The sequence below is a fragment of the Varanus komodoensis genome, unplaced genomic scaffold (assembly GCF_004798865.1).
Source record: "Varanus komodoensis strain SLA01 unplaced genomic scaffold, ASM479886v1 scaffold27, whole genome shotgun sequence".
Lineage (NCBI taxonomy): Eukaryota > Metazoa > Chordata > Lepidosauria > Squamata > Varanidae > Varanus > Varanus komodoensis.
In genome coordinates, this window is record NW_025335701.1 from 13,622,393 (window position 1) to 13,647,049 (window position 24,657).

The 24,657-nt window shown below is 45.4% G+C and overlaps 1 protein-coding gene across 1 annotated transcript in view; it reads right to left on the bottom strand.

Moving 5' to 3' along the window:
- The window catches only part of PKP2 (plakophilin 2), a 53,243-nt gene extending 43,260 nt beyond the window's left edge, over positions 1 to 9,983 (bottom strand). The window contains exon 1 of the mRNA XM_044434007.1: positions 9,707 to 9,983. Within this exon, the coding sequence (XP_044289942.1) occupies positions 9,707 to 9,908 (202 nt within the window). The 5' untranslated portion in view covers positions 9,909 to 9,983. The remainder of the gene's footprint in view (positions 1 to 9,706) is intronic.
- Between the last annotated feature and the right edge of the window lie 14,674 nt (positions 9,984 to 24,657).

Sequence of the window (24,657 nt, forward strand, 5' to 3'; positions counted from 1 at the left end):
CATCAGAGCAGCGGGAGATGAAGCTCGCAGAGTAACTTTGGTGAGGATAAAATGGACTAGAGGAGGACTGTGCGAGGCATCTTGGGTTCCTTGCAAGAGGGAAACAGGTGGGAGAGAAAAGTAATTATGTACTCATATATCTTGATCAAATAAACAAACCAGCAGTACGAGCAGAGCCTAAAACAACTAGGTCAGTGTCAAAACGCACGAGCTCAGCAGGACAATAGAACAAAAGAGCACAATGGAATACAAACGTTTTTGACAACCGCCTAAAACTCAGCAAAGTATTTCCCCAGTTGAAATACTTTGGGGAGAGAACTCCCCTGGGTGCTGCACCTTCGAAGGCCTGCTCTCCTGTCCCCACCAAGCACACCTTCAGACATGGCAGAAAGAAGGCAGGGGCTCAGATGCCGAATACAGTGTGCAAACAGGCTTATAAGGTGTTCCTCCAGATAGGCTGGTCCCCGCCTGTTTAGGGCTCTATGGGTCGTGAGCGGCACTTTGCACTGTGTCCAAAAATAAGCCAGAAGCAAAGGGGGCCTGCTGGTGCAATGCATTCTCAAAAGTGAATGCTGGAAATCAGCCTGGCATTTTGACTTCATGAAAGAGCCGCAGGACACTTCCGGCGGTGGCGGTGCTGTGGGATGTGGTTCTTCCATGCCGTGCTCTGGCTTGGATGGTGGGGCGGGTTGGAAGGTTCTCTGCTGCACTCCAGAAGGAGGAACAAAGCACACGTGCTGAGCAGGAGCAGGTAGCTAACGGAGCTGTAGAGGCGATTCCAGCGCGAGAGAGGAGGAGCGGGCAAGACCTCTGGGAGACCGCACTGCTGCTTCTGCGCTCCGGCTCAGACTGCTGTGTTTGTTCCTCCTGTAAGACATGCTTAATACAGTTGCTTTTGTGCACCAAAAATTTCCAGTGCATGCCAAACGAGAGTAGTTCTTTCAAGCTACCCTGTACCTTGTGTGGTTTGGGCAAGATTGGTGCAAAGTTGTGAAGTCGGACCAAACTTTGAAATGCGGACAAGTTGAGAGAGCAGCAGGACTTGGGCCTAGAGAGCTCACTGGTAGCGCCCACTGACTCCCAGGAATGTTGCAAAGACTACAATGTTGTTCTGAATTCTATCTAGGAAATTCTATCTCTTCCTATCACCCTCTCTATTAAGAAAACTAAGATCATGGCATCCGGTCCTCTCACTTTCTGGCAAACAGATGAGGAAGAAATAGAGGTAGTGACAGATTTTATTTTCCTGAGCTCCAAGATCACTGCAGATGGGGACTGCAGCCAAGAAATTAAAAGATGCTTGCTCCTGGGCAGGAAAGCTATGGCAAATCTAGATAACATACTAAAAAGCAGAGACATCACCCTGCCAACAAAAGTGCATATAGTCAAGGTTATGGTTTTCCCAGTTGCAAGGTATGGCTGTGAAAGTTGGACCATAAGGAAGTCTGAGCACTGAAGAATTGAGATCTTTGAATTGTGGTGCTGGAGGAGAATCCTTCAAGTCCCTTGGACAGCAAGGCGATCAAACCGGTCAATCCTAGAGGAGATCAACCCTGACTGCTCTTTAGAAGGCCAGATACTGAAGATGAAACTCAAATACTTTGGCCACCTAATGAGAAGGAAGGACTCCCTGGAGAAGAGTCTAATGCTGGGAACAATAGATGGCAAAAGAAGAAGGGGACGGCAAAGGATGAGGTGGCTAGATGGAATCACTGAAGCAGTTGGTGTGGGCTTGAGTGGACTCCAGGGGATGGTGGAGGACAGGAAGGCCTAGGGGAATGTTGTCCATGGGGTTGCGATGGGTTGGACACGACTTCGCGACTAACAACAACAACAGAAAACTTAGGTGGTGGGTGCTGACTGGAGCCAAATAGGGTCACTGAGAAATATATCAGCATGCTTAGCATGATGAAGATGGACACGTGGATGGGGGGGGGGGACTCAGTCCTCTCGTCCAAAAGCACAATGAGTACTAAGTAGAATGCACAGCCAGAGAATGTTCAATCAGCTGGAAAAGAAAAACAACAACAGAGAATTGGAAGGGGAATGGGAGAATGGAGCATTCTGCCTGGAAGGTACAGCTGTCTGTACCCCAGAACCAGAGCACTTCTGCTAGGTGGGAGGTCACGCTGCAACATCTTGTTTTGTACTCCAATTGTATTCAGTTTTCTTATCGAATAGAAACGCATGCCCAATGTGCCATGCCATTCTAGTGCTGCCAAGAAACAACCAGGGCAGGTATTGAGAAGAGCAGATCTGATTCTCAGGGGGTTGTAAACATACACAGTAAATGAAAGCATTGAGGAAGGGCCCTTGCAGCAGATCCCAAAGATGTACACAAATCCCAGTTCTTCTCTGTAAGTTCTCTGATCTAGTCTAAACATCTCCTGATTGCTTTGGGAGCAATATATGGACACTTGGCCTGTATACATATAGATCTAGCAGTAGTTCTGGTTTAGCAAACCTTAATTCATTTGTAAATTAGTTGTGAGCTTCTAATGTCTCTGATCTGATGGAGTAGTGGGGTTACGCAAAGCTCAGTTTGATTAGCTGGCCTGCTCTGCTTTCTCTTGGCAATCAGAGTTCTCAGACAACATCCATTCATTGCTTGTAAGATCTCCTTTGAGGTTTCCTAGGAGGCTGAGCAATTCTAGGGGCAAATTACTCAGCAATTGCCCCAAAGTGGGGTTTTGCAGCCCCTTTATGACCAATGGAATTACGGTGGCACAAGTTTTGGTGGACTAGATTCTACTATTACGGGGAAATGTGAGCTCCAGCTTTCTCAGCTTATGCCCAAATCAACTGATTAATTTTTAAGATGCCATAAAGTCTCTTCTGTGTTTGCTCAGGTTGGTGGTGGCACTTTGTTGGCAGTGGGGAGGGGATTATTTAGAACAATGGCTAAATGGGAAGCTTAGATTTCAAAGTGAGAAGGAAGAGAGACTTATCAGCCTCAAAAGACCTTATCATTAAAGCACAGAGAAGGAAGTGTGGTTTATAGCTGCATAAAGTAGAAGCAATGGTATCTATCAATTTAAAAGAATCCCAATATATTAACTTGGGGATTTGTAAAGTGTTTGTTTTCAGGAGGATAAATAAGCTCATGAAGTTCTCAACTGGACAGCTCCACAGTTTTTTTGTTGATACAAATGCCCAACAAAAGGTTGTAAATACACCACTCCCATTTCATTTTTCCACCCTTGGCTGCGTATTTGTGATCAAGGCAATAATTCTCCTTAGGCTGATTCTGATCCTCAAATATACACGCAGCATGTACACTTCTGCTTGGAAGCCATGCACAGTTGTATGATTTCCCAACAAATGTACAAACAACGAAACAGATTCAATCATCACATGGGATGCACGCAATTCCCAACACCTTCTCCTACATAGGAAATACGTCTTGTATCAAGCAGCTCCCACTAGTGAATAACTTCTGAAAATTCAATGTTGCATTTTTGTTTATGCTCACTGTATTCTCAAATTTCTGCCATCTCAACAATGCAAAAAGCCCCAAGCACCTCCACACTGGAAAAACAAAGTCAAGTACAGTATCAAAATAAAAGCTGTATGTATCTGAACAATGTACCTGCCAGTCAACTGCAAAGCTTTGTATGTAATTTGGATCAACACTGGAGTTTTCACCTTTGTAGTTGTATTTTAGTGCGTGTGTATACATAGACAATGTTCCAACTTAAAATGCCTTGGCTATCTTTAGACAAAAAGACTTTTGGATTAATATTTGTTATGCTATCAGCAAACAGTTGGGCAGTGCTTGGAATAAAACTGAAGACATTGTCTAACAACATCCAGAAATTTTTCTTCTTCCTCTTTTCATAACTGAAAATTACAGGTCCAGGATGGCACAAGACAGACAAATTATATATGCCTTTATTATCAAGCTTCTGTATGGGAAAACCAATATATCACTGCCAGATTGAAAATGCTGTTAAAGCTCTCTGATAAGATGAGAGTATTTATATATGACAACCTCCATTTGTATCAAATTGTATCTAGTATGATTTCTCATCCCACCCCCACACTCCTAGATTAAGAGGGCAATTGAATATGCCGAAATAATCCCATTTATCACAGCTGGTTTCTAAATTCTGTCCAAAAAAGAAGGGCCCATAGACGCTACTGGAGTCTATTCTTATTTATTTATTTAAACATTTTTATGCCGCCCCATTCACCGAAGCCTCGGGGCGGCTTACAACAATAAGTTAAAAAATAATTATAGCATTAAATTAAAAAATATAAGCATTAAGTTAAAAATACAAAAATACCAATATAAAATAAGCCGCCCTGGCCAGATAAAATCCAATAATATTAATATTCTTGTGGATTACCAGTAGCTTTCAAAGTATAATACAATAAATTTCAGATATTTATTGTATTATAGTAATAACAGATTCCTATAACATCTTGAAGACAAAGTAGTTTTTGTAGGCATGGGTCTATTTCATGAGGTGCAGAAGAAAAACATTGGCCTTGTTTACTGAAAACACTGTAATTCTTTTATTATCTTGACCTATAGCTTATTTTGTATTCACATGAAGACTACAGTCATGGAATTGGATCCATATTTAAGCTGGATAAACCACACTAGCAGAAATGGATTCCTTGTTTCCTCCAGCCATGCTAAACAGAGAGCAGCTTTTGAGTAACCAGAAGCAGCCATGCAGAAGTTTCCCAGTGGAGTTCTTGTTCCATAAATGGCAGCTGCCATTTTGAATATTCAGCTGTGGTAGTGGTGCATCATAGCTTGTCATTACCTGCAAACCTAGCAAGAATAAGTTATTGATAAAGCACCTGCAACTCCAAAACAGTCCATGGGTTCTGGGTGGGTTGTCAAGTACCTTAACCACCCACTTTTTCTGCGTTCACACGTAATGACAAGTTATGGCTTAAATATTCAACATGGCAGCCATTATGATAATGAAAATCCCTGCAGGAAAATTGTTCCACAATGTCTTCTCCTTAAGTGCAAAGACTCCGTTCAGAAGGGTGAGCTGCAGTGTGTGTGTTGCAAGAAGGGGTGAACCTCCCAAAATTAAATGGAGGGACCTTCTAAGAGGGGAGCCTTGCCTCTGGAGGGAAGTCCTTTCTTAACTCATGGAAGACAGATATAGATCTAACCCCACATACACTGAAAATCTTGGTAAGGAACATGAAATGCATACCGCTGCCAGGAGCGACACAGTGCTTGTCCAACACACAAGTACCTCCAGATGCTTAACACAAGAACAGCCAGACCAGAGGTTCAGCTAGTCCAGCACTCCATACACGCAGTGGCAAACCAGCTGCCCTCAGGATCCCTCGAGCAGGATAGGTGCCAGACCTCCTCCTGCCCAAGCTCCTCAGCAACAGGTGTGTGCAGGCAGGCCACTTTTGGTGAAAGAGGTGGTGCACAGCCAGCAAGGCTAGTTGCCACTGATAGCCTCCTCCCTCATGGCAACCATTGTGAAATAAGCCAATATATATTCTTCTTTACTGGAAACTTTTAATGCCCCACCTTCCCATATAAATACTCAAGGCAGCTTATAACAAAGAAAAGCACAATGCAAAAATCACAAGATAGAAAGTCATTTTGAAAAAAAAAATCATCAGGAAACTGCAGCTAAATACTCAAAAGCCAGGTGAGGTTGAAACATCAACGGTCGAACAAGCCAAAACCGCCGAAACCACGACGCCTGTGTGAGTTGGCAGGTGGCCATCAGGGAGGGAGCAACTGGTCTTGCTCAGATGAATGCTGCCGTCTAGGTGTGACTAGTGAGAGAGGTCAGACCCACATGTCAGCTGAACACAATCCAGATGTCTGACGGGTATGAAGGAGAACCATTTCCCCACTGCACATCATCCATTCACTCTCTGATGTTGGCGCTCACGAGTTCCAAGCCACACATCAAAGAAATCCTTTCCCAGGGCTACGTTAGCTAATTGCTAGTGAATCCTTCCTTAAGGGCACCATCCCATGCATACTGAGAATTGCTGGACTTTTTTCCCATCCAGAGAGGCATAGGTTTACACCTTAAAATATATATTAGAGGCAGTTATTAAGTGGATCAAGTCTGTGATGTTGGCTGATTGCTATTTATGTTCTCCCTTTCCTCTGAAGTACTCAGAGTGACATAAATGGTTTTCTCTACCCCCCACAATTTGACCCTCCCAAATAGCCCTGAGCTGCAGGTTAAGGTGAGAGATAGTGATTTGCACGAGATTATCCCATGACCTTTGCAGCTGAGATGGAATTTCAGTCTGGATCTTCTTCAGTCCCAGTCTGACTCTCCAGCCACGGCACCACACTGACTCTGTTTATTGCAGCTACGGTAGGGAAACTGACTAGATCAACAGAGGCGGGATAGAGGCAAGGATTTTTAAAACAAGATTTGTTTCCTCTTGGCTTGTTGTTCTGACCATTCACCAATCCAGCACAGAAAGCCCGAGCAAGTGAGGTACAATCTAGCTTCAGGTACAAAGCTCCAGGAAGCACAACTCAAGCACAAGTCACTGGACCCTATCCTTGCATTTTGCAACGCACACATGGTTCCACACCCACAACCCTAAATAACATATCCCAGCAATTGTACACCAGATGTTTTTGGACTACAACACCCATCACCCAGTCTATCATCCATATTGTTTGGGGCAGTTGTGGTTCAAAAGATCAGGAGGACACCGGGTTGTAAAAGGTTGTCTTGAGGTTTTGACTAAGTGACCCATTTTAGCACTTATCTGATAGAAACAGAGTGAGTCAGAAAGGGCTTCCTGGGCCATCTAGTCTGACCCCTGGCTCCAGCCAGCTCCAATCATGACATGCCTTCTATGTGCATGTCCCTCCTATCCTTCAACACCCTCACCGATGGGGCTTCAACCACCTCCTGTGGAAGTCCATTCCATGCCCTAGCTTCCAGGTTCTGCAGCAACTGCTAGCAATCTTTGTGTTCTCCCAGAGGTCTGCAAGCCCTGTTGGGCATAGAGAAATAACCCCTGTAAGCAACAGATTCGATTTGAGACATGCACTGACTGGGTGATTGTCTCTAAAAATGGAATTGGCCATGTCGGATTGATTGACTCTTAAGGGACTTGTAGTCGACAGCACCTGGAAAGCTGCCTACCCCAAAGAAGAATGTCTGCAATGCACCTCCAGGAAACATAAATATGCAGCAGGAAGCAGGGAAGCAAAACAATTTAGGGAAGAAGCCTCAAAGATAATATCTTTGGATGAGTCAGGCATGGGGCCGGGTCGTTTAGATAGCTATCTGGAGAAAGGATTCAGCCACAGGTTACCAGCCCTGGGGCAGGGGTGTGCCTGCCCGAATCTTACACTATACAGCACTGTTGTGTCTTGGAAGGAATGCACATTCCATATAGCCTGGGAGTGATGATAGGTGAGGTTTAAGAAGTTGGCTTCCAACTTTTTCTGGAAATTGAAAGAATACAGATCCCATTTACTTCACTGGGTGGAAAAATCTTTAAATCATTTTGCTTTAAAACATACTTTACAAGTTAGGAACAAAAGCAGCAGCTTTTGAGAATAAATTCTAAATAAATGCTGGTAATTATATACCAAGTGGTTTTAAATTTGCCACAGAGAAGTTGTATCTACACTGGGAGCAGGTCACAGGGCTGACCCTTACCTTATGGGAGCACAGTTGCCATTCTTACTTGACAATGATACTTTGGTAAAGTTAGAAACAAAATTATATGTACACAAACAGAAGATGCAAGTGAATTGTCATACCAATGTTGCCCTGGGGGTGAGCTAAGCTGTTTTTTCTCACAAAACCTCCCACAAAACAGCTCCAATGTTACCGGAGAAGGATGTGCAATCACAGTCACGCTATCTTAGAGTAGTAGTTGGTTTATTTAAAATGATATTTCATTGTGATTTTATGTATTGTGATTGTACCATGCTCTGCTCTATTCACTGAACTAGATATTTTGCTGTTGTAAAGGTAGCATTTATTTAAAAGATATCAAATAACCTATAGTTAAATGTCCTTGTGCAACTACCTCCGTAAAAAAATGTCAGCTGTTATGCTTTGGAAGAAAGTTACTATGGTTGCAGATAGCAGTATGAGCAATAGGACTGACAGAGAGATGCAACACCACTAAACCTCAAGTATTAAAATTGTTGTAACATGCGGTGTTTATTCACGTAACTGTATCATTTAGTGCTTGAAGCAGCAAGAGATTATTTTTAACATATCTGCTCTTCCTGCTTGTCATCCTTTTCCTTCTATGCCTTTTTAAAACTGCAGTTTTGCATTTTTCATTAAACGTTCTACTCTACTCTTCAGCCTCCTTGACCTTTGCTCTCTCATATATATTTTGTGTATAATTTGGGTAAATGTGTTTTTGTATTCAGTTTGTGTTTCTTGAATCAAAAAATTACCACACAAATGTGGCCTTTGTAAACCGATTTTCATTCTTTGTCACAATAGATGGGAAGTTAGGAGAAAACTGTAAAATATCCCTTGCCTTGGGGCCAGATAGTTACATATGTGATGAGATATTATCACCAAGTGCCATGCAAAGAAAATCCTACATATGTTTTGATTTCGAAAAAGTACCTGTCAGGTCTAAGACTCCTGCTAACCAACACTAAAAGTCCTCCGATGTTTTCTGCAGACAGAATTAAGAGAGGCAGCCCTTTAATGTTTCTGATAAGGGATGTGTCCAAAGTTCACAGAAAATTGAAAGAGGAAAGACCAGTAGAGAAGCTACAGAGGAGACACAGAACTGAGCAGGGTTGTGAAGACTGTTTGAAATGCATTCATTCATAGGGTCACCAAAAGTTGGGCAAGAGTTGATAGCACATCGCAACAGCAGTTAATGTTGTACATGATGATTATCATTCTTTTTCCTGTAGTCTGCTTAAAGAGTTCTTTGGACTAATAATGCAGAATATGAGTTAAATAACAACAATTAACATTTTAAGCAGAGAAGCGGTGGAAGGAATGGATAAAGAGGAAGGGGGGGAAAAGCAGGCAGGTGAAGGACCCAGTTAGCTGGAAAATACGTGTAAAGCTGCACTCATTTGAGAGTAAGCCCCATTATGCACAATGATTACACTATAAGTGTATTTACATACTTTAAATATGAATGCAGAGCTCAGTTAAGAATTAAGTATTTTAAAACTGGCAGATTTCACTGGGAGAGAAAGTTCAGGGTGCAACCCTATACTCATGAAGACAGAAGTAAGTCCCACCTTCATCTCAGTGGTCCTAGGGCTTCTTTCTAGGTATACAAAGCACTGCACCCTAAATTCATCTTACGCTGCTAACCATCAGAGCTTTCCAATACGGACAGCTGATGTCCTTTACTCACTGAAGTGGGGGAGGCGGGAGGGAACTTAAGAGTTCCCTGAATTGCAGGTGGGGCCACTGACAAAAAGGGGCCGGAGGGCGCGGGATCCCATTCCTTAATTTCTCTGAGCAGGTGAGGAAAGAAACTTCCAAAAGAAACGCACTCGTTCGCACACAAAGGCGCTGCGAGAATTCAGGGCGGAACGCCTCTATCAGCCCAATTCAAAGATCACCAAAAGCTGCACTTCCTTGCGGGGCGGCGCGGGGGAGATCTTTGCGCTGGCTCAAAGCAGGCACTCCGTCGACGGGACGGCTCTCCTGGTCTTCCCAAGCCAAAGTTGGCTCGCAAGTTGGAGGGGGGCGGAACGGGGCTCCCGAAGGGGCGCTGGACTCACCGTTGACCAAGGAGCCCTTGCTTTTCCTGGCCAGGGTCTCCTCGACCTGTCGCTGGATGCGGAGAGACTTCTGCGCCTCGGCTCGGCCGTGCGACAGCCTGGCAGGCAGCGCCAGGGTGGAGCTGTCCAACTCGCCCAGCACCGGCGAGCCCAGCACCGTGCGGATGTAGCCGGCGTCGGAGGAGAAGGCGGGAAGGGCCATGGTCGCCGCGGCACCGGAGGGAGAGGGGACCGCGGCCCGGGCACGGGCGAGAGCGCTGCTGTCGGCGGGCTGCGCTGGGCTGGGCTGGGCTGGGCGCCGAGACCTGCCGAGGAGCTTGGGCGGGCTCGGCCGGCTCGCCCCCGCCCCCTGGCGGCTGGCCACGCCTTCCCCGCCGGGATCGACGGCAGGGCGCGCTCGCGGCGCCTCACCTCTCGCCAGCCCCGCCCCGGGCGGCAGGGCGCCACGCCTCGGGCGGCTGGGCAGCGCCGCGTCGCCCTCCCCGGGGCCAGCGCGGCGAGATGGCGGGGAGGCCCGCAGGCCAGCCGGGGAGCGCGTGCCCGCGGGAGGGTCCCGGCGGAGCTGCGTGCGTGAGTGTCGGGCAGCCCCTGTGCGAGAGAAGCCCTGGCACCTGAGCCTTCCGGCGGGCAGGTACTCCTGGAATATTTGCTGTCGTTCCTGACCGCCCCGCCCCGTCGAAACGCTCTGCGCCTCTCTCCAGACCCAGGGCCGCGACTTCCCTTACAGGGTCGCTGCATCTCATACCTGGCCTTCCTTTTCGCCTGCCTCGGGTTTTCCCCAAGCATGATTGGTTTCTCCAGGGAGTGTTGCCCTCTTATGATGCCCAAAGCACGACTGCCCTCCTGGAATATCCAGTGGGAGAACATAAGACCCATGCTGGATCAGAGCAGGATACATTTAGCCAGGCACACCATGCAGTGGCCTCTGATCATGGAGGTGGATGTGGCCACCAGGACTAGTGGCCGCTGGCAGCCTTCATCATGACCCTGAACCTTAAAGCAGTCAGAGGAACACAACAGGTGTCCATAGGTCTTTTCCCCAACCAGGTGCTTGCCAAATGTTTTGGATTCCAGCTCCCATCTTCCCCAGGCAGCAGGACCAGTGGTCTTGAAGTTGTAGTCCAGAACATCTGGAGGGCAGCATTTTGGGGAAGGCTGCCTGTACTCACTTTAATGTACTCTACCTAACTCAGGGCCTTTCTCTTCCATCTGTCATCTACTTAATCCTATTCAAATCCTACAGATATGTATTTGCTGAGGCATTAAATAAATCATACTTGATTCCCTCCTCTTCCCTGTCCTCCTCTTTATCTTGTTTCTCCTCCCAGGAATTCCTTCCTACAATCACCTGCTGGGAATTTAGAAGAGACCCCCCGGCTGCTTGTGCTGCTGCCAGAACCGCCAGTGTGTCCTGGCAAAATCATGCCATGCCAGTCCCTGGCTTGCTGCTGGCACCCGCCCTCAACTTCTGTCCAACAGCCAGGCAGCACTGACTCATTTGCAGCTGGAAGGCATGGATGTTGCCCTGTAATAAAAGTCAAAAAGGTGAGAGAAACAAGTTCTGGGTGCCCACACTTCTCTCCAAAGAAGGGTAGCTTCTGTCCTGAAAGTTAAACCACAGGTTGTGCTAATTGCCCTTATCCTCCCATGAAGCTGAGGCTTGCCTTACTCTCATGTAAACATTTGGCCTCGATCCAGATTGGGACAACAGCACTTCAGTGTGGAGGCTTATACTTTCCTCATTCTGCCCTGAAATTGATCCCCATTGAGAGTATTTGTTTCCTTTAAAATATAAGTGGCATCCTCTTATATTTTAACAGAAAAAGATAAGAGCGCTTTTTGCTTAGCTTTGGTCATAAAAGGAGCTTTTCCTGGATCAGACTAAAGGTCCATTCTAGACATGTCTAGGATTGCCTTGTTCATGTCCATTTCCGTTCAAGAATCAAGAAACCTTTAAAAACATGAGCTTCAAGTATCACTGATGTAGCTCTTAACTAAGAGTTTCTGGACCTGTGTAGATAAGAAATTCACTTTTTCTCCAAGGAGTCACTGTTTTAACTATGATGTGATAAAATGCTTTGTACACTTGAGAAACTCGAGTTTGGTCTGTGAGTCAGAACATCTCAGGTAGAAACCCATATTTGGCTTCTCTGGAAGGCTTTAGTGTTTGCTTTCCCCCCTTCTCCAGCCCAGAAGGAATGTATGTTGAATCAGACTGGTCTAGCCCATATTTCTGCTTAACTTGCATTCAAAGAACACCTGCTTCTGTATGATAATTCCCATGACTGAAATTCTCTTTTGTTGAACTTTGCTTATTGTGGAGCTGAGAATGAATGAGCAGGGCCTTAAGCCAAAGAAATGTTTCACAGCCTATGCCTAATAAACACAGGGTATTTTCCTTCAGTTTGCCCCAGCTTATCGCTCTTGAGACCTTTTATTGCTTTACACTTTTTCTTTTGCATGAACAGCATCACCTGTTGTTGATTTAGGAATTGCCAGTTAAGACTTCAGTTTTGCCTTATATGACTTTTGTAGACCTCCAAGAGAACTTGAGGGCCAGTGTGGCGTAGTGGTTAAGAGCATGGGGCTGGGACTCAGACGATCTGGGTTCAAGTCCCTGCTCAGCCATGGAGCCAACTGGGTGACTTTGGGCCAGTCACAGACTCTCAGCCCAACCTACATCACAGGGTTGTTGTTGTGGGGATAAGATGGAGGAGGAGAATGATGTAAGCTGCCTTTATCCCTTTGAGGAAAAAGGGAGGATATAAATTGAAAAATAAATAAATAAATAAACTTCAGGTGGTATTAAATACAGCAGGACCCCTGCTGTAGGTTCCCAAGTCCTCCAGTGGATGCCTGAAGCCACAGTTAATAGCAAACATTGTATGCACTATATACTACACATTTACGTTTCTTTTTTCACAATTTCAGGGATAGAAAGATTCATTCTTACTATACATCCTAGCAACCTCAGCATAGTTTTTTTCCCTTTCCCTATTAAATTAAGATTTTTTACTTCATTAAGAAGTGTTTATGACTTCTCTTTTGGGCCGAGGTCAACTGCGGTTAAATGTGATCATAGTCACTGGACCAGTGGATATGGAGGCTCTGCTGTATTGCTTTATGCCATCTACCCAGAGGAATGTTGTCATTGGGCAGATCCAAAAGACTGATAGATACATAATACATTTCCTGAGGCCAGCGATTGATCCAACAGAAGGTGATACACCTCCAGGCTAAGTGAAGGTACTGAAATAGTCTAGAGACAGACATTGCAGCTTGAATTTTGAGAGAAAGCACCCAAGCACTAAAAGCGAGTGGACAATAAGGCATGTCGGAGGTTGGACATTTTTTCTGTGATTTAGGACTTCTATCTGCTGCGAAAATCTCTGTTTTCTTCCAATATGCCCTGTGTGCATTCTTTTATCTACAGATATTATGTAGATGGTATATGTTTCCAGAGTTGTCTTATCTAAACAAGATGAACACCCCTCAGTATTTTTCCTGTTATGTCTTCTTGGGAAAGCGCATAATTTAATTAGAGCTTTGCAAAAGTCAGAAAAGGTTGTACGTGCATTCATTTTATCAAGCAACTTTAAAGGACGGGGAGAGGGGGAAATCTCATGATTCAGGGCCACAAGTGTAGGTGAATATAAGGAAAGTGAAGGGGGAAAAATCAGTCTATACAGAAGGAAAGTTTTCTGTTTCTGTATTCCATGTTGTCAGAATGAATCTTGGATCACTAAAGTGCCTTTATTGGCTATTGCAAACAGACAGATGGCCCATCATTGCATAACATGAAACCACCTCATGGCAGTGACTAAAGTTCAAAAATGAACATATCTAAAAGATCATAATGATTGAGAATGGACATGATCGTGTAATCTGGAATCAGCTGGTTGCTGCAAGGTACCTTCATAAATTCCCGGGGTAATGCAAAATGGGGTCCCTTATGAGCCCTTGTGGAGGAGCCCTTGGCATTTCCCCCCAGCAGCTTCTGCTTAGCTGACAGTTGTGCAACAGAGCGGCTTTTTGGCTTTTTTAAATGACTTTTTCTTGTCTTTCTCTTTCAATGCCACGTCCTCTTCAGTAGTTCTCCTTCCTGCACACAGCTGTTGGCCCAGCTGACTACAGTTGATGGGGCATTAAGCACAACCCACCCAGGAAGAGAACACATGCCTGGCTGTTGGGCTGTTAAAGCAAAGGGCAGGGTTCCTGTGGCACAACATTCAACAGAACCACTCTGGGTTGCTGTGTGCAAAGCACGTCACCATCTCTGAAGTCTTCCGGATAGTCTAAAAAACTGAGAAAGGGTTTGCTTGATGCAAAACGAGGGTACCTCAGGAGGAAGGGGTTGAGTGTGTGTGTGGGTCAGTGTGAGGGCTTGTGCTGCAGTGGTGGCACCTAAAATAGCTGCTTTATCAGGTGGTTTGGGGAATGGCTTGGAAGAAGGAGCACCTGCACCGAGGTGGGAAACACAGACAGCATTGCTTTAGTTTAAGTAAATAAATGTTTCCCAATCTGATACCTTTTAGACTACAACTCCCACCACTCCTAACCATTGGCCAAGCTGCCTGGGGCTGATAGGATTGGTAGTCCAAGACATCTGAATTGCAAAAGGTTGGGGAAGCTGAATTGAACAGCAGGTCATGTGTGTCAACGTAAAAGCCTCATCTTAGCCGTCAACTTGTGCAGCAGCCGATGTGTGATCCAATAGCCCTTGAAAGTGGGACCTCCTTATACATGGAAGTGGACTCTGCTCCATGAAAGCTCAGGCTCTTTGTTTTAAAGACTTACAGCTGGTTTTGCTGTGGAAGACACACAGATCCCCCTTTGGAAGTCCTCATGCTGTGTTATGGGTCAGAGTTTTGCAATAGGTGGGGCCAGGAGTCCCTCGCCTATGTGTGTCAGACCGCACAGGGCATGCAAGGATAGCTTGAGTAACTCCTTTCACCAGGAAAAGTAGCCTTGGGGGTGATCTGCACAGGGGAGAAGTGGCGTGAATGCCACCCTTGCTGTCCCTCTTGCGTTTCTGTCCCAGGTTGGCACTCCACCTCTGCAGGCTTCCCCAGATCTGCTTACGGGAGTGAGCACACCTCTGGGACCCTATTGGGGCTGCAGGTTTGGGGAGGGAGTGGGGGATTAGTCAGCCCATCCTTCTCCCTGCCTCCCTCCTTTTCATGGGAGAGCTGTCAGCTGCATCCTCCCTTCTGACGTCCAGGAGTGCCACTACACATGACATTAACTCTGCATAACGTCACCAAGAGGAATCTTTCTCCCCCTGCTTTTGAACTCTGTGCACCCGGATCCTTTCCCAATCTAGACCATCATGCATGAGAAAGGGAAGATTAAATCATCTGCTTACTATTTTGCCCCAGGAATTGGCCCTCCAGGGAAAAAAATCCCACTGATATAATGCATAGAGATGAGACAGGCCAGGGGAAATAAATCTGGACAAACTCAGGAACAAAACCATTGCACCTATTTTTCCTCTGAAACCTTCCAGGGGAAAAAATAACTCCCAGCATTTTTCCTATTTATTCCTGGGCCTTTCTAGAAATGTGTGGCTTGACCTGATCTGTGCCTAAAATGCACCCACTACCAGCTTCTTGCTAAAACCTACCAGCACAGCCGCAGTCTAATCTTATGAGTCAGGCAGGAAGCCTTCACACCACAAGGCCAGACCTGGGTGGGAGCCTTCAGAATCCCTGCACCGCAGATAAGTGCTGAGGCCCAGCCAGGGTGCCATGCCTGAGGGCTCGTGCAGGATGGGAACCCGGGCATTTCGCCTTCTCAGCTGAAGTCTAAATGGAACTCCTTCTGGTGGACACTTGAAAAACCCTGCTGTATCATTCAGAACCACTCCTCCTCCTCCTCCTAGGATGGTAGCTGAAGCAGGTCACTTTGTTGTTTGGTAGGGTGGAACTGCCCATCTTCTTAGTTCATGGAGCTTAATCATTAACCACCACACAATGCCGACTATCAGATGGAGAGGCCTTGGTTGTTTCTGAACAATCTGGACAGCTTCTAGGCTACTTTTGGGGTATTCTTCACTCCACCTCCCCAGATGTGCTTATGGGAGCCAACACTGGGACCGTGGGCTTTGGGAAGCAGTGGGGGTTGATTTAGAGCAGAAAAGTCAGCATGGAGGAAGCAGGTTCAGCACACCTTCTGCTGACCTCCCTCTCTTTTGCTGGAGAGTTGTCAGCTGCTTCCTCATTTCCAACATCCAGGAGTGTTGAGCATAATCTTTATCTTCCTGTTTTTTAATTCTACACACCTGGTCCCTTTCCCAGTCAGGACCATCATGCATGAGACAGGGAAGATTAAACCATCTGCCCATTATTTCACCCCATAAATTGGTCCTCCAGGAAAAACAAACTATGTGCAAAATAATATAATCAGATCATAAGCTATGGAAGCAATAAAAGCCTTCAAAACAACTACAGGAAGAATTTTTTTTTAAATCATGGCAACAGATAACGGCATTATTCAATTGTGGTGCATTATTAAAACACTGGAATAAAGTGAGTTTGGGCACCACCCTAAGGCTGTCTTGTCATCACGGGAAAAGGCAGAGCCTGGAGACTGACTCCAGAGGGGTTTCCCTGCACCCTGTCACTTGGAACGTTTTTTCCTGTGCTGGGAGAGGCTCCAAGGACAGAAGCTGGCCTTTGGGACAGGCACTGGAGGGGTGGTTTAGGGGAAGAGGGTGAAGCCATAATCTGGGCGATGCTGTGGGCAGTTCTTGCAAGGAGGGGGAAAATGTTTAGAGGACTGAAGTTGGTCACCTCTCTGTGGCCAGAGAAGTGTAAAGGGGATCACTGCCTCCGTTCCCCACCTGCACTTGATTGAATGCTTGCAACTTTCCAAGTCTGGAAGGCTATGGGTGGCCTTGCAGGACTTTGCCCTGGGTGAGGGTTTTGCTAGAACAGCCTGCATGTCCCTCTGGAGTGGGTATTCCTCAGATTGGGGGATCTGGAGAAGGCAGGCTTTTATTTCTTCCATTGTCTGAGATGATGAGCATGCAGGACACGGCACACTGGATTGTTGCTCAAACGCTCTTACCTGGGGAGCTTCTTTTGCCCACTCACCCTTGGCTACCAGGCACTCCATGAACACCTTTCTGTTTCAGAAGGCAACTGGCTTGAGATTTCAGGGGCAGCCTCAGTCTGATGTTGTTTGGGTTTCTGTTTTCGTGTCCTTCTGGTTTTATTTTGCAAGATTGTGATACGTTTCAACAGCTTCTCAGTTCTGGATTCCAACCCCCCCCCCCATCTAAATATGCATAGGATTGCAACCTGGGCTGCAAATAACAGGCAACATCCAAGGGCTTCACAGTTCTGCTGCACTTGTGGGACCCACAGTGGGGAGTGAGTGGTTCTAAAAATAACCCTGGGAACAAGCGGAAACGCCCATTTCTGAAGCAGGACAGGTCAGCGACACTCCCTTCTGCAGAGCTCCCGGCATGCTCTGAGAGCGTGTTTAGAGTAGGTGCAATCAGCTTTTACAAAAGCACTTTGTCAACAAGATCAAATAGCAACTCAGTTCTTCGCCAATATCACACAACGGACTCAGTAGTAGAAAAGAAGGTACAGTGACACCTTGTGGTGATTTTGAAGAAGTGCACACATGAGAAGTACTCTTCAGTTTAGCATAATGTTGAACAAACATTAATTTTTATCTATTTTATTTACAGTATTTGTATACTGTGCGATATCTAGACAGATTCTGAAGCAGTGAACAGTAAAAATAAAACAGATGCAAATAAAATGTATTAAAACCATACTGATGTTAATTTATAATGTTAAAATCATGGCTCTGTCAGCAAGAAATGCTTTCAGCAGGCACCTCAGACAGGACAATGTTGCTGGGAATTCCATAGAAGTGGAGAATCCAAAGTGAAGGTGCTTTTCCTGCAAGACTCAGTCAGGTCAGGGCTCCTCGTAGGACCACCAGGAGAATATCCTCCATGACCTCAGTGTTTGATGTTATATGCACATTGGAGCAACTCTGCAGTTCTGTAACACACATTTTCATTTGTCACTTTCACCCTAACCTGATAGGATTGTTGTAAGGATAATTAAGACACAAAAGTTAGACAGACACCAGTCAGGGATGCAATAGAAGATTTCTGCATATGAGCTTCTGAATACGAGCTTCAAGGTCCTGTCCAGCACCAAAATTCTCTGATGACTGAGATAATGGACACATAATTTGTCTACTCTTGGCTGCCTTACAAGTAAGTTGCATTTGGGATTTACATAGAAACAAATCCACAAAGCTTCCAAGGATCATTCATTAGAACTGGGTCGCAGATGGTATAAATGTTGGTAACTTTGGTGACTACTGGAGTTTTTTCTTAGTATGCAGCCTTCCCAGGATCCTGTTTTTTTTGTTTTTGTTTTTTTGTTTTTGTTTTTTTTCAGAAACTTCCCAAGAAGTGCTCTGTTTTTTCCAGGATCAGATTCAACTGCCTTACAGAGGGGAGGATAATATCAGGATGGTCCATATGAAGATCATGTTGGCCTGTGCTAGGAATGAAAGAGGAAGTTGTACTTGGCATGAGTTTCAAGGTCAGGAAGGTCTGAACTCTTCAGATGGGGAGGATGGGGCCTCCAGAAGTGGAGGGGCTTATCTCAAGGCCACCCTCTCCAGGGGTTCAGGTGGACTCTGAGGATAGCTAGGGTCTACAACTCCCAGGAGGGGAGATGGAACTGGACCTTCAAGAGCCAGCGGAGCTTGGCACAACTCTTGACCCCTGGGAGAGAGAAGGGTTAGCCAACTAGACCAGTGGTGTACAGAGAAGAGGCTTGCCCACCTCCAAAAAGGCCCTTCCAAAGGAAAGGGTCCCAGGGTACTCAGAAGGAGAGTTCCTGGAAGTAGTTACTAGACAGGGTCAAACAAACTGCTCTGTGCATGCTCAGAGATTCATTTTGTGGTGATTGTACTTTCTGGATGTACTGTGAAGAGTAGAGAGCTTTTGCCAAAGAATGCTCTGTTGCTTTGAAAGTATGAAGGGGGCAACCTAGCTCCCAACAGGATCCTTGGGCAGAGTGAAGTAGTCAAATCCTTGGGCATTTTTTAATGTCGTCATCACAGTGAAGAAGGTAATAGATTACGTGCTCTTACTATGAGCAAATGCCTGGGAAGGTCACTGCAATGGTGACTGGGATATTTTTGCTGACAGATTGTACTTTGAATCATGTGCATGTCTTAATGATGATTTTTATTGCCCTGTTTGTACTGTTTTTAGGGGCCTGTGACTGCACAATAAGTCTTGACTTGGATGCCAGGAAGCACTTCCTGACAGGACCCCAAGGGTGTGGAATGGGCTTCCACAGGAGGTCATTGAGGCCCCATCGGTGCGGGTGTTCAAGGATAGGCTGGACGTCCACATGGTGGGCATGTCGTGAGCGGAGCCGGCTGGTGCTGGAGGTCAGACTAGATGGCCCGGGAGACCCCTTCTGACTCGCTCTGTTTCTATGTTTCTACTTTGGAAAGTGTATTATTAGGCATGTATTATTTGAACAAAGAAAATGGACTTTGAAAAGACCAAAAATGTGAAGGGCCAGAAACGCTCTAAATGAAAAATACATCAAAAAGAGAAGAAAAGCCGGAGAAGTGCATATGCATGGACAACGGAGCCAAGATGACTTACACGGAATATCTGAGGTTGCCTCTTTGAGTGAAGCTGGAGTTTCTCTTGAGAAGTATCTGGCTATCGGAGAAGTCACTGGTATGTACAAGGAAATACAAAAAGACCTGACATCTCCAGTAAACCCTGAGTTACAGGGGAGTCCGACTGGAAATACTGGGCACCATGAGGAAAGTTCTGGAGGACCTTCTGGATCAATTGAGAACATCTGTTAACATTTGCTCAGCTAAAGTAGTACTTGGGGTATGTGTTATGCAGAACAGAGCTGCAAAGAAACTGTAGTGAGAAACCTCCACTCTCTTCAATATTTAATTGCCTTTATGACGGTTGTGCTTCTGTTTCAATTCCTCAGGGAGTCCCTGAAAGAAGCAAGTTCTTGAAAGAGCACTTGATATAACTGGCAATGCTGGAGCACATTGGTAGAAAATGGGCTGCATCGATTATGGAGGATTTCACTCCAAGGATCTGACTTCAAATTTAATTTTTGCTGAAGAGATGCTTATCTCAGGGCTGGCCCAAGACATTCTGTTGCCTGGTGTGAAGAACAAGACGGCACCCTCTCCCAGTCCGCATACAAAAATCAGTTGGATTACCTCTTCAGCACTGACCATGGGACGGCATCCTCCACTGCCTCTGAAGGCAGCAGGTGAACTGATGAGTCACCCCGTGGCTCACAGTTCTCTCCTCAAACACCTGGGCTGCTGCCTCCCAGCATCTGCTGCCTAAAGCAACTGCTTCACTCTTGGTTGGGCCAGATCTGCGTTGACTGGGAGACCTCTACTGGACAAGGTGGTGGATCAGGTCCTCAAGATGTGATGTCTAGGGCAGGGGTTGGCAACCTGCGGCTCCGGAGCCACACGTGGCTCTTGAACCCCCCTGCTGCGGCTCCGTCACTCAAAACACGTGCCGGCACAGCCGCTGATCTGCTCGAAGCTCCACTCAGGAACGCAGCGCTAGCTAGTTAAGTAAATCAGCTAGTTAAGTAAATCGCTACATTCCTCTGCTAAACAAGCTTCCAGCAGGCTCTCATGTTACACAAAACATATTATGGGAAATGCTGCTGAAAAGATTCTTTTTGTCCAAATGTAATCTCCTTCATTTGAATGTTAAAAGCTGCGCTTGGGACCTGTCACAATTCATAGCACTTGACTGTTTATCTGCTAATCAGTCACTAAACACACCTATATCTCTGGCACAGCCGCCGATCTGCGGATCCCGAACCGATTTACTGAGCTCCCCCCCCCCCGCCCCCGTAGGCCAACCATGGATAAATTGAAGAAAAGTTTCTGAAGAAAACCAAACGTTTAGTGATACGTGGGTAGATTCATTTGCTTTTACTGCTGACGAACTTATGGGATTTGCTGTTTAATGCATGCAGCCCTTTAGCACTGACTTTGACTCTTCAGGAAGCTGTTCTCCTATTCAAAATACATGAAAGGAGTCCTACTAGTTTATAATGTAAGATTAAAAAGAACAGTTTTTAGTGACTGAACAAGAGCTGCAGCTAAATCATAATGAAGATATACATAACACTGCATATATCGTTTTTACCTTAATGCTATCTTCATTTTAGATGTCAAAAGGGTTTTGCGGCTCCCAGTGTTTTCTTTTGTGTGGGAAATGGGTCCAAATAGCTCTTTCAGTGTTAAAGGTTGCCAACCCCTGGTCTAGGGGAATACATGAAGCTATGAAGAGCCCACTTTTTATAGTGGCCATTTCCTCATTCTTAGTGGAATCCCTGGCTTCCCTCAGGACACCTACACCAGGTTTCCTGGATAGACAAAGGGACAATATGGATCAATAGTTTTAAGTTAAGACACTACTGGCCAGCCCAAGACCCTCAGAGAATCCTGCAACATTCTTGTTTCATCGTCTTGTTTCATGTTACAGTTCTGGAGCTGGAGAAGGCTTCTTGGGCATTCCATAATATTTGGTTGAGAAATCCATGCTCAGTGTTACCCTTCACTATGAAAGCAGCACTGGGAGAAGCTCAGTAAAGCAAACCAGAAACTCAGGGACTGGAAGTGTTCAATGTACTTTCCATTCCTCTAGAAAGAGGATGTGAAGGAGTGTAGCAACCATAGGACCGTTGCTCCAATTTCCCATGCAAGCAAAGTGATGTTCAAGGTGTTACAGCAAAGAATTTTACCCGCTATGGAGCAAGAAATGCCTGATGTTTAGCTGGATTCCAAAAAAGAAGAGGTGCTTAAGAGCATATCACAGGCAGAATATTTGGAATGACTTAATTTTTTTCAGCTCTCCAGAGAGCCTTGACCATGGGGAGGTGCAGAAATGGAATGAATGAATGAATGGATGTGTCTGTAACATTATGGAGTACCAAGTATTTTCTCTTGTGTCTCTTCAAACATATTTGAAGAACACAAGTGCCCCAATGTTTTTTAAAAAGGCCTTCAATTTAAAACAAAGGCCAAAACCTCTATATGGCCTTTTATCCCACGATCTCTTGAACTGAATTAACTTGATCACTGTTCATGTTTACTGAACACTCATCAATGGTTAATAATGTCTCACAGTGCAATCGTATGCCTGTTTACTTAAAAAGAAGACCACCATATTCAATGGATCTTCCTTGCAGGTAAGTATGCACAAGAGTGCAACCTTAGACTGGTTGTGGAGGGGTGGGCAAACATGAGTAACAATCAAGTTGACTCGGTTCAAGAGGCTGTAGCAGCAATGGCCAGGCGCATGTGGCCAGCTGATGCAATGTGCTAAACTTCATGGATTCATTCTCCAGTTGCTCATCATCAGATGGTGTTCTCCCTTTCCATCTGTTTTTTTCTCTCTCGCAAGAATTATTCATTGGGTATGAAATGTTGCCATCTGTGCTTAGCCTTGTCACCTGATGGCTTCCCATCCCATCTCTTTCTTGTTGCTCAATTTAAAGCCGATTCACTCTCATTTGCAATCTTGAAACACCTTCTGTGCATTGTCAGTTAGTATAACCATTTGAGAATTGAAAAATAAATTTTAAAAATCTGCTTCTTTTATGGCACCTTTTAAAATTCTGTAAATCATGACTTTTTTTAAACCATTGCTTATTTAGGCCATCTGGATTTGATAGTATTAAGAATCGTTCTGTTCTATGAGCTTCTCTCAATCCTGAACCAACAACTGATGAAATTTTGCAAAGCGGGACTTGGAAGGAAGAACATGTCCTCCCTCTTGGGTGACACCAAATAATGGTGGCAATTCACTAGGTCCAAATGTGGACCAGGAGGCCCATATGGAATATTTCTAATTTGCTTTGGCGGAGGCTGGAACACCCGATGTGCACAAAGTCTTTAATGATGACTTACTGAGGCTTGCCATGAACTGATTCGGAGCGGACAATATTGTTTGCTAAATGTGGATGGTGAAATATCCCCCACAATTATTGCAAAATGTTTTTTTAAAAATAAGTGCATCTGGACCAAACTGGATTCATTGAAGAGAGGAAGCAGAATACAGAGAGTGCATTATAAATATTAAAGAAAGTTTTGTTAGTTTTACTGTCTAAAAATGGCAGTACCATTTTAGAAACAGAGAAACATAGAAAACAGAGCGAGTCAGAAGGGACCTCCCGGGCCATCTAGTCTGACCTCCGGCACCAGCTGGCTCCGCTCCCGACATGCCCACCATGTGAACGTCCAGCCTGTCCTTGAACACCCGCACCGATGGGGCCTCAGCGACTTCTCATGGAAGCCCATTCCACACCCTCGGGGTCCTGACTGTCAGGAAGTGCTTCCTGGCATCCAAATGAAAACTTGGCTCCCTGAGCTTGGCTCTGATGGAGCGCGTCCTGCCTTCCTCTGCAGGGGAGAACAGGCCTCTACTCACCTCTGTGTGACACCCCCTCACATACCTGTATGTCGCCAACATATCCCCCCTGAGTCTCCTCTTCTCCAGGCTGAAGAGACCCAGTTCCCTCAGTCTCGCCTCATTGTTGTAGTACATTAGAACAGGATGTAAAACCTGGCACCTGCTCTGTAATTTTTTTTTTTTGGCACCAGGTGAAACCCTTTTATTTCCCCATTATTTTAACAGTTGACTTTTTAACTTTAGTTTTAATATTGTGTTTTATCCTGTACTGCTGTTATACCTCTGTACTGATTTGGCTGCAACGACTATGGTTTTATTGTCTTTAATTTTTTTCTTTCTTGTTTCCTTGTTTTTAACTTTAGTTAACTGCTCAGAAAGCCTGGGATATTGGGTGGTATACAAATGAACCCCCCCCCCTTAAATACAATTCATGGATCAAAATGTTTGCCTACTTCCTTCTTACATTTAGACACAGCAAAACCTAGAGATTGCTGGTAGGCACTTCCAAGGGCTTTGAACATAAAAAATTGCAACATGCCAAATGTAAATCCTGGTCCACCTAGCTCAGTTTATGCAGCATATAAAAAGAGTGCATGTGGTTGTGTGTTATTTTGTGTACTTGTTAACCTCAGCATTCTGGCAGCAGCTCTCCAGGGGTTTTCCGCAGCCCTGTCTGCACACTCAAGGAACTGGAGCTGGGACTTCCTCTATGCAAAATGGGTTTTCTGCAGAACTATGGCAGATCCTGTCCCCTGCAGTCTTCCCTACAGCATGGCATGTGCTGTGCAACTTAACCCCCCACACCCTTAAATAGAAGGTCCCTGAGTGCATTCATGTGTTGCTTTGGAAAGTTCCATCAGTGCAGAAGTGATTCCACACCTGGAGGCTTTCCACTGGGAAAGTGCTGGACTAGGACTTTGGAGATCAGAATTCTAGTTCTCACTTGGTCATGAAACTTGGTAGGTAGCCTTGGGCCACTCAGAGATTCACTCTAACCTACCTCACAGTGTGCTTTCTGTGAGGATAAAATGGAAGGAGGAGAACCTTGTAAGCTGCATTGGGTTTCTTACAAGAGGAAGAGGGACAGGGGGAGGAACAGAACAACAGTGACATCAACAACCCCTACCCCATAGGCAGAAAGGATTGTGTGCTCTTGCTACAGAAATGCCCAGGGAATAAAATGTGACTGGGAAGTGTGCTGATTTCCCTAGTGAGTCGCTTAAGGCTTTTCTACAGCAGGCATTTATTGCATGTTTGCTTTCCATCATTCATAGAAATCTGAGCATTCCTGACATGAAATCCTCCTCCTCTCTGATTTCTGCAGTGTTTTCCAGCCATCTCTGCAGGATTTTTAAAAGACCAAGTATAAATGCAGCATTTTCCTTAAAGACACTACGATATACTACAGAAGCCTTCTGTAAAGTCTAAACTCCACTCTCTACCCTTTGTGCCCTTTGTGTTCTGTAATGCAACA